This window comes from Physcomitrium patens, chromosome 23, assembly GCF_059467195.1.
Source record: "Physcomitrium patens ecotype Gransden chromosome 23, ASM5946719v1, whole genome shotgun sequence".
Taxonomy (NCBI): domain Eukaryota; kingdom Viridiplantae; phylum Streptophyta; class Bryopsida; order Funariales; family Funariaceae; genus Physcomitrium; species Physcomitrium patens.
Window position 1 is genome coordinate 14,188,457 of NC_143432.1, and position 10,768 is coordinate 14,199,224.

The following is a 10,768-nucleotide window of genomic DNA, read 5'->3' on the forward strand; positions in this document are numbered from 1 at the left end:
TCGGTCTTCGTGGACAGGTCGACATTATGACTCAAATAACATATTCATTTTTATCTCTTTACGGTGTACACAGAATACCCAAGCAGTCACTATACTAACTATCATCAAGAGGCATGTAGCTCAAAAAGTTATGGTACCACCAGTATGTATCATCGCCCTCCTGGCAAAATGAATTGGTTCTAGTCTACTTGTACATCTCCAGTTCAACACCCGCTTTCCATCATGGAGAATGTAAATTTTCATCTGGGGACAGATATACCTGGCACTTAATTATTCGCTCAAGAACAATAAATCCTGGATTCACTACGAATCCTACTTGTCGAGAGAATGATGAAAAATCATCAGTTGGAAATGAAGTTAATGTCTCTGCTGGCTCCATAAATTTGACATCGAAGTCCGCCGTGGCTTTCACAGTAAACAGCGACGCAACAGGGTCAAATGCAAGCGCAAGCTTGTGAGCTCGCCACACTTGCTTCATGGCCTCAAGGAAATCCTTCACTAGATCGTCTGGCCACTCCTCTAACCATTTCAATTCGTTCTGTAGAGTGTCAAATTTCCGATTACAGAAGATGTGAAAATTTGGACAGTATACTTTTCCTTCGGGATTGATAGCATCCACAGGACTTAAAAGGGACAGCCTTTGATATTCTTCCCAGGAAGCATTCCGCCTTGCTCGTGCATCATGCCCCCTCTCTGAATTACAAACCACCATCAAGACACAGTAAGAATACACAACCAAGTTTTGATACTACCCAGATCTAACTAATCAAATAAATATTATAACAATTCTTCGACATTGGACGCGAGTACCAATCGAATCGACCTCGTTCACTGCAGTCGTACCAGGTGAGATCGAGAGAGAGAAAACGCTATCTACATCAACTAATTGAGTAAAAAGAACGCGGTTGCTCCTGTGCGACGTAAGGTTTAATTCGTTAATGCAGCGAGTCAAAATTGTACTTTCCGGCTTACGCAATAGGGCAAGGACGTCTAAATCACGACGGCAAAGCTCAGCTTTGAAGTAGTACCTTCTGACTTGGTCACACTCGCCTTGCCGAACTCCTTGAACACGATCCGGCTCAGCCAAGCTTCGATGCCAAATTTAAAATGCCAAGATTTGGCAAAATTTGCGGTAGGAAGTCGCCGGGCAATCACGTCACGCAATGAATCGCTTTTAAGCTCGAACTTAAAATCATCTTTCGGAAAGCGATCTTCTTCGTATTTAATAAGAGCTTCAACGAAATTACGAATGTAGACCCTCTCCACCTGGACTATTTCTTCAAAGAGTGCTGCGGTAGGACAATACCAAGAGGTTCCGTGCAGCGCCTGAGCAATCTTGCCGTTCTCCTTAATTGTACCTGTATCCCAATTCACTCTGGATCTAGGAACTGACTTCGCTCTTCTGTTAGGCTGATACTGGCCATGTTCACTATTATAAGAAGCATAATCTATGGCTCCATGTCTCTTGCTCTGTGAAAGTAGAGGAGCCGCATCAGCTCTGCTATCAATACTCTCAGAGAGTGACATCCGCCGCGAGGTTGAACCTGAAACATCATCGTTATTAGGGCCCATTCGTTTGAGCTCTAGGCAGATTTCTTGTAAGCCCAGGTACATTTGCTTCAACTGCTTCATTTCAAGTTCATGCTGCTCCCGAAATAGTGTCCATTCGTCCTCCCAGGCTGGATATGAAACAGTCTGATTATTGTTTTGCCTGAGAGCACAGAGGAAACAATTTCGTTAATTTTCTGGGGTAAACTGAAAAAAGAAAAGAAAAGAAAAGTGTAGGCCTTTAAAACAGCATTTCGCAGCAGTAGTAGATTCAACATCGTAGCCACCTTCTATCCTCCCATGCCCCGCAACTTCACGACCTCTGAGACGAACATTCTGGACAAGCGACATAGGAATGACAGATAAAGCAAACCTGAAAAGTTTGCGAGTCAGTAGTGCTCCCAAACTCCTGGGTTCCTTGGCAATATGAGGCTTAGTACGAGAAGCTTTTTGAATATCTTTACTGGGCACTGCAGAAAGTCCATCACTGCCACATGGCCATTTGCCGCAGTTGTTGTCCACCTTGACAACTTCATTGGTTCTTGCTGGTCAAGATATCAACTCAAAGTGTCAGGATTCGTCAAACACTCTCCACATGTTCGGCTTTACATCACCATATTTTGTTTTATCTTCAGTATAAAATTAGCGAGGAAAAACATCAACATCGACTGACAAGAAAAATTATGCAGGGTACTTGTGTAATCTCGAAAGATCATACAGAGAAGCCGCGCAATAAACAATACGTGAATTCTTGATAATCTATTTAAGGGAAGAAAAAGGAGAAAGACAAAAATTGAAATGTAATGCCATGATAGCTGATTCATGTTTCATGACTGGTATAGCACTGCTCCGACTTGTATAAAAATTATACATGAATAATCCAACTTTATTCTAAGGGTGTAACTTAAAATCCAATCGTGTTCGTTAGTGCTTACAGGATTTTGGTATCTCGTCATTAGAGGTCCTTCTTGAAAGTTCCGCAGTGTTCGCTGCAGCAGTTGTGGCAACACTATTACTTTCTAAAGTCCGATCACGTACTGTCGATGCTGTTCGTCGGCCCAGACGTTTGGTGAAGGAGTCCTCGTACACAGGCGACTCTTTCCGCCGATGTTGCTGGACTTTGAAGGTCCTATCTTGGCAATGTCTCTTCTCCTCAGGAATTCTATACGTCCTTGAGGGCTGTATTTCATCTTCTTCATCATCCTCCCACTGCATGGCTCGCTGCTTATTTTGATCTTAGAAGCACATCGCCTATGAAATGAACTTCTGGAACAAAACAAGTACGAGCTCAGAAGTAACGACTTGGAGGCGCTTAGTATGCAATCTACTCAGAATGAGCCAATTAAAGACAAGGTGCAAGATTTCATGCACACATCCACCAGTTCACTGCTTTTCACCTCAGACAAGGGGAAGATTAACCTCCTGGTGACATCTAGGCTTTGACACGTGACCACTGTAATCTCCAACATATATCCCACTTGGTAGAAAATGTGGAAGCTGGTTCTAAGTACAGCCGAAGAAGCAAAAGGACGCCACTATGATCCAAATCACATAGCGAGTTCTTTGAACATTCGATTCCAAATACTTCAAACCAATAAAAAATTAGGTCTTTACTTCACCCCAACAAAATTGATCCCGCAGTTAGCAATCGGATTTGACAACTCAACAACAAGTTTCTTAAAATTTAATGAAAATAAGGACTATCTTATGTAGAGAATGCAAAACTTTCTAAGTGGGAGGGGACACCAACCATGCAAGCAGAGCTGTCTGAACTCCGATTGCACTGTTGCTCTAAGTTCAAGACGTTTCGGTCGGAGAACTGTAGGATATACTCAGATAATCTTCAGACGGCATAGTCGATCCAACTCGTCCATCTAATCACTTGGCGATACAACTACCGCGAGTGCTACCAGGACACTTCCCATTGAACAACCTAGTACACTTACGAACAACAGTAGCCTTTTCGGATCTTGAATTATCTTCAATAATGCAGCTCTTCCACCACATCATCTTTCCCTCCACTACATTCAAGGAAAAATGATTCTCACATTGCACTCAACCCTTCAATAACAGGTCAGATTTTCATAATGCTGTCACTCCTAGCCTTTGACACAACGAAACCTTCTGGCGTCACTAAGCACTTCTGGAACAAATCGCACGTTTGGAGTGCAGAAATAAATACCACGACAATTTAAGACCGCCTTCACAACTCACTTCTTGCACTGCCTTACAAAGATGTACACATAGCTCAGCAATGTGCAATAAAAAAAAGTACCAAGGAACCAGTTTCTAGACTGTCACTTTCTCTTACAGCGGAACCAAGTATGATATTTTAAAGCTGCCACTCCTTCAACTAGTACTTCACAGTAATTAGTGCACTGCAGCGAGCAGGTCTAATACCTCACGCATTACAGCAGTCATACTCTCTGAGAAGAATGCGTATAAAGGACCTGGTTCTCCCGACAAGAAGCATCATCTGGACATATTTCAATTACGCCAGACTGCATGTACTAGGCACCTCACTGAAACTCCCTGAAACACTGGAGTAGATCTAACTTGTCATAAGCGCGGAGGGATCAACACTTCTAAATTTCGTCGTTTAGTCCGGCAACATGAGAGCAGAAAGTTTGGGAAAGAAACACATTGCAAGGCACTTCCTCCCGAAAAATGTGGAATGAAACTGCCAAAACTTTTCGCTGATTCTAGAATAGTTCCTTCCTCGGTACAGGCACTAACGATGTTACCCGATTCTCCGTCCTGAACCATGGATATTTCACATATCTGCCTATTCCAATTGAAATTTTCCAGTGCAGTAGGATCGCTGCTCCTGAAAGATGAAGGTTAGATACAAGCTGCATATTTGGTCACTTCATCCATTAGCACTGACAAACATATGCTTCATTAAAAAATACCTCAGAAATCGTGTCCGGATACTGTACTACCAATAAATCAACACTCTATCCGGCATTCCATGCTGAAATGGCAAATGCCCGTTGTGTATAAACCTATGGGCCTGGAGACAAGATGAGAATGTTGAGCATCTGAAGGCAGCAATAAAAATCGAGCTTAGAACCGCAGTCTGGAACCTGCACAAGCTGTTTGGATCCACAGAGGCTTTCTACCTGTGGTTTCTGACAACCTGCACGATTCATCCGTAGTACTGTCATCTCTGACAGCACGTTGGCCAGTCTAGCCTTCTAAATCCTTTTCGAATTTCCTGACCGTCAGGCTGCAATTGTAAACGGTTCCATCAAAAGCACATTGCAGTGCATCGTTAGAATTGTTACTGCTATCAAGTAGCATACATGATGGTGTGTTCAGTTTGGGAATTTCCCCAACAAGCTGAATCCTAGTGTACGAAATATCAAGTTCGACAAAATAGTTCCCATCAATCGATTTCTGGCGCAGAGTCTTCTGAGTGTAATTAACCTTTCTCGAACTAGTGTGCAGGATTGACTGGTTCAGTATAATTACATGCTCAAGGCCTCTAAAAGAATCACTTGACAAGCCTAGCGGGAAGCATGTAACTGTGGCACTTAATCGAATGAAAGTAATTAATTGCAATTCAAATCAGCATTACAGGTTAACATTAAAATTGACAGGCTGATAATATGCGAGATTACTTTGAAAAGCAATTTTGTCTTTAAAGGCCTGCGCATTCTCGAAATTCTGCAACTGCAGCGAACTCGATTTCTTACGAGGGTTTCTACGAGGTTTTGGATTCATATCGCAACGGAACGAACTCAACTGCACAACCAGACGGTTTATATCCAGGACATTCAAAGAATCCTCAGCGACAATAAGAGACGGTCCAACCGAGCAAACACAACGGAATGAAACAAAAAGCCCGACAATTATTGACAGTAATAAATAAATAAATAAATTCTCACGCGATTTTTAACAAAGACCACATTCGTGGCACCAGAGAAATTCCAATCCCAAGACTCAACGACCGCTACTCCAATCCACAGGACGACACACCAGCAACAGTTAGCACAAACCTATTGATGCAAGCCGCTCTTGCTCGAATCAACCCGTCAATACGCCACTGGTTATTTCAACAACCAATGTATCCAAACACCACAGGTCCACGCACCATGCTCACCGCTTCAATATCATCGCCGCAGCCCCTCTCTCTCCCTTCCCACCCGAAAATCCTGACCAGACGCACAGAAGCTCCATCTACCAACGATGAATCGAAACCATGGACCCTTGGTGCACACACACACCTCAATCCTCAAGTGCAACACCTTGATCCTCCGACAACAAACACCTGGATGCCAACCAACGACTTGCAACGCGAAACCAAAACATCAACTCAAACCCTCCGCCAACAGTCGACATGAAAATGTCAGAACGGTAGCCTTGGAGGAGGACCTGTCTCTCAAGCCATATTTAGCCAAAGGCTTGTTTGCTAGCAGTGCGCATTCTGACACAATGCACGAACGAAACGCGGCGAGATCGGACCACGACGACACTTGATCCAAGAGACTTGCTCCTGGACTGGGAACGTGGCTCGCGAGAGAGCTTCAATGCCCCCGCCCGCCGGTGTCTGCTCTCTTGACCCTTTTTCTAATTTACGCACTGCATGATGCGATTGTCTGAAATGGCTTCCGCACACAAGCAACCTCGCCTCGCTGCCTCCATCCATAATATACCCACCCCCATCCAATGCCCCGCTCGCTTCCAAGGCTTCAGCGACCAACCCGCCTCGCTCGGGGCTCCTCCGGCCAACCTTTCCCCAGCCGCTCGCTCTAGGGCTGCTGTAGCCACCTTTCTCCGCTCCCGCCCTATCAAATTTTTCCTTTTCCCCGCCCCCGCCCTACCTATCAATTTCCCCATTTTTCCCTCCCCCCGCCAGTTTTCCGTTCAACATTGTCTCGTGTCTGCATCTCCCCCAATTTCCCCTGGCCCCATGCAAGAGGCCAACTTGGCAGCCTTTTTCTTTTATGAAGCTTTTTTCCTTTTACTTTTTAGGATCAATTTTAGGTCATGTTTTTACTTTTGTGTCTTTTAATGATGAGTTTCCCCACCAAGGCAACGTGGTGGGTTTAAGTAAAGCTCTTACTTCATGTGATTTTTCTTTCTTGCTCTGTTCTCTTATATTAAAACTTCTGAGACTTAGTTGTGTTCTCGTCTCTATTTACATATATATTATTTATTAATATATATATATATATATGGGTAAATTTTACTCACTGAGAGTGAAATTGTGCATGAATGAGTGAGGATGGGGAGTGGGGGGGGGGGTGCAAGGACATGGAATTGGCTTCAGACAATTGGATCCTAAGCAATTCCCAAGGACAATCAATGAGTGAATGAAGTGGGGGCAGTTATTCAAACATACTTATGTATGCATGCATTCATTCGTTCGTTCGTTCGTTCGTTCGTTAAATTCGGGTGTGATTCACATTGTGAGTGTGAAATTGCCACATGTGGAAAAAGCACTGTGTGTCCTAATTTCATCACACTGTAACTGAGCTACACACGTGGAGACGACCACTGTGGCCAACTTGCTACGCACCTCGGATTTGTTTTACATTGAAATTGTTTATTAGTTTAATTATTAAATTATTTTAATGGTTTTTTAAGGCTGGGATTTAATTTAAAATGCAATATTTACTCTCTACGATAGTGAGTCATGTGAGGGATGGATCGCCACCCTTCAAAATATATGAATTTAGATGATGAAAGAATGGTGTTTTCAGGGTTAACTTTCATTTTTTTGAATGTTTTGCCATTTGCACATGAGTGTGTCATACCAAAGTAACCAATGGTGCTTAGCAGAATTTTACCTAAATTATTGTCATACAATGTATATGTTTGTGAATTGAATAAACTTAATTCCTTACACTCTCTATTTGGGTACCTCGAATTTCGCAAAATATTCATGTTATTCATTATTGTCGATTAAATGTTTCTATAACTAAATATATACAAATGAAACATCAACTAAATAAATAATTTTATTTATAATCAACTTTATTCTTTTCTTTTTTCTTTTTTCTTTTTTACAAAAATATTTCTTTGAATAATAGTCCAGCAACTTTACTTCAGTTGTCATTTTTTTGGTTCTCTTGTATAATTTCTGCATGGCCTTGAAATTGATCAGGAGAAGTTAACTGTATTGGATTGACAAGGACCACTTACTTGATTGGTTGGCATCTCACAATTTGACATGAACATAAAAATAAAAATAAAATATTTTCTATAATTATTGATACCCTATTAGAGCTTGCAATTAACACTTCATGAATGAATGAGTTCCTTCCAAAAAAAATTGCCAAGAAAATTAAACACAGGTGCTTAATCAAACTTGTAAACTTTAATATAAATATCATAATTTTTATCAAAAAAATTATATCTTTGCTATATGGACTTGCTAAAAAATAACGATACAAAGAAAAGAAAAGAAAAAGAAAAAGAAAATTGAAAATACTAATTTTAAGCAAGTATCACCTGGACCATTTGTATTTGTGTAATTTGATGTGTGTGTTATATCAATATACTTAGAGATGGTTTAGACCTCAAGATGCAATTGCTTAGGAACTTGGTTTAGTTTTGTTATTGGTTTTGCACTAAACAAATCTCACTTCCAAACATGGCTCCAATATTATTATTTTTTGAATTCTAGCCCAAAAGAAAAAGAAAATTTTTAAAATGAATATTTAAAAATAACATTAACCTCCCAAAAATAAAAATAGAACAAATAAAAAAACAAATTGGGGTTTAAACACAAAATGAAACATGCAATCTGAAAACCAAAAGTTTCTAAGTTTGAAGAAATAAAAAGTGGTCATATCTTATCCTTAACACTTTTTTTTGGGTCTTTTCCAAATACAACAAAAAATCATAATTGTAACATATGCTAGCTCTTTGCTCCTTTCTACTTTAAGACTCCATTTTTGGAAGTTTAAACCGATTCTCTCTACAAGAAAGCATTACATGTATTAAGTAAACCACATGTGCAAGGTCTCATATCTTCAAATTATTGTTATACAATCATTAAAGCATAGTTTATTTACACTAGCACTTCCTTTACAATTGGCTCAAAGAGCTTTTGTAGGCATCATGATGTTGGTAAAAGTGAAGCATTTTGTGTGTGTTGGTATATATATACACATATAAACACAATAATAAGAAACAAGAAATAACTCTAAATAAATAAATATATATATATATATATATATATATATATGTACATTCATTTCTTCCTATTATTTGTATTTACATTCAATTAAATTTTGATGTTATTCACAGTGCATTTGTAAATTCAAGGTGTGTAGTTTGATTAACTTACCTGGAATAATATGAATATACTGTTGCAACAGACCACTATTTCTATTTCTTACTTTTATCCAAGCGATTTGTCCATACTCAATCAGGTTAAGCCATATTTTGTTGTACATTTTTTCATCTGACCAAAATATGCCGTTGAACACAGCGTCGTTACGTTCCATCCAGAGGAGCCATGTTATCCTGCCTCTAAGAAACAACCACAGACGGCTGACTTTTTCGAATCTCCTTGGGGTGCGGTGGGCAAAGATGCTGTGTTTCCACGTCGGAGAAAACTCTATTATCGGGATGCGTCCATTTACTCTCCATCCCTACTGCATTGAGGCTCCTTCGCGAGCTGTCGAGATGCTGGATAGTGGATACTGATTCCTCAACTAGTGATCTCATGATATGTTCTTCCCATTCCCAAGCCCTTTGAGCGGAAGGGCATTCCCAGAACCGGTGCAACACCGTTGCAGCTGTTCCACCATATCATCTTGCCCTCCACTACAGTCAAGGATAAATGATGCTCGCATTGCACTCAACCCTTCAATAACAGGTCAGATTTTCATAATGCTGTCACTCCTAGCCTTTGACTCAACGAAACCTTCTGGCATCACTAAGCACTTCTGGAACACATCGCACGTTTGGAGTGCAGAAATAAATACCACGACAATTTAAGACCGCCTTCACAACTTACTTCTTGCACTGCCTTACCAAGATGTACGCACACAGCTCAGCAACGTCCCCGCATACAGACTGAACAACATTGGTCAACTTCATTGTTCACACGCCCCCGCTATGCATTCAAGGCTACTGCTCTGTGCCAAATGAGCCAGAGTAGGCTAGCTTTCTTCTTGATGCGCTCTTCAACCCACGTATTGAGCCATCAACGACGATAAGTGGATGGACGAACTCCTTGCCACTTGCCTGTCACCATGGCAGGAACAACATGTTGCGCTCTTAGCAAAAGTCTTCCGAGTGCAGCTGTGTATGTCATCAGCAATGTATTATCTCCCCACGAGAATCTGTTGGGGTCCCATTGTAACTGGTCCACTCTTCCATAAAAAAGGATGGACCACAATCTCCTTTGCCCTCGTTGTACCACAACCACTCTGACTCTTCGTAAGTAGCCTTCGATCCACCAGCGGATGGATGATGGGCTGTTTCCACCCTCATTAGTTGATTGAATCCCTGGGTCTCGTGTTGTTACCAACGTTTGAGTGTGTTGGTCCACGTTAAAATGTTGAAAAGGAACAGTTATCCATCTTTGAACAAGGCCTAAGTCGGGGCAGAATGCAGCGGGAGCTTGCCATACCCATTTTGGTATTGATGTAGTGTGGTCTTCAAAAAGTCTGATCCACTCCTCTTCTGAATAAGTATTCCTGTGGGTCAGTATGAGCGCTCTCCATCTGTAGCGTAGGGTATCTGTGAGAGCCCTCCAATCGCCCTCTTCTTATGGGAGGACCCCGAATAAGGTGTGTGTCTCCTTGTATGAAAGGAAGAGATATGAGTTCCATATATCTCTATATTTCTGCATTCCAACTTGGTGCAATTCGGCTGCTCTTGATTTGGACAATCCGATGCCCGTGGTCTGAATTGCTAGGCAATACCAGAGGTGCCAGCTTAGGAGATCTTTGTAGCTATTTGGCGGTACAAACAAAAGATTTGGTAACATTTGTTTCCAGGCTATTGTCACCATATTCTAAACTATAAACCCTTTGATGACGTGGTAGGGTGAAAAAATCCATGCTAGGATCCCATTTTCTACCCAAACAAGGTTGGTATTGTAGAAAACAATATCTTAATAAGATATGTAAGCTGGATTGCCCGAGTTCTAGTACCTTTATAATCCATTTGATAAAAAGGGTTGTCATTGCATTTCTAGAATGAATCAAGTTAATGCCTTCATTCTTTTTTTTATTGGCAACACTGAATCTATTCC

General features: G+C 41.2%; 1 protein-coding gene across 5 annotated transcripts; it reads right to left on the bottom strand.

Moving 5' to 3' along the window:
* Nucleotides 1-24: 24 nt before the first annotated feature.
* On the bottom strand, nt 25-6,275 carry LOC112276103 (uncharacterized). Of its 5 annotated transcripts, none has more exons than XM_024507121.3 (5): nt 5,550-6,275; nt 2,484-2,811; nt 1,922-2,093; nt 1,029-1,711; nt 25-693 (listed from the first exon to the last, which is right to left on the bottom strand). In XM_024507121.3, the coding sequence occupies exons 2-5, from the start codon at nt 2,761-2,763 to the stop codon at nt 221-223; spliced, it is 1,608 nt and encodes a 535-aa protein (XP_024362889.1). In that variant the 5' UTR covers nt 2,764-2,811; nt 5,550-6,275; the 3' UTR covers nt 25-220. The 5 variants fall into 5 exon arrangements, with proteins under 5 accessions (XP_024362889.1, XP_024362888.1, XP_024362894.1 ...); XM_024507120.3 differs by having other exon boundaries at nt 2,484-2,814; nt 5,550-6,274; XM_024507126.3 differs by lacking the exon at nt 5,550-6,275 and adding an exon at nt 4,461-4,662 and having other exon boundaries at nt 2,484-2,814.
* Nucleotides 6,276-10,768: the final 4,493 nt, after the last annotated feature.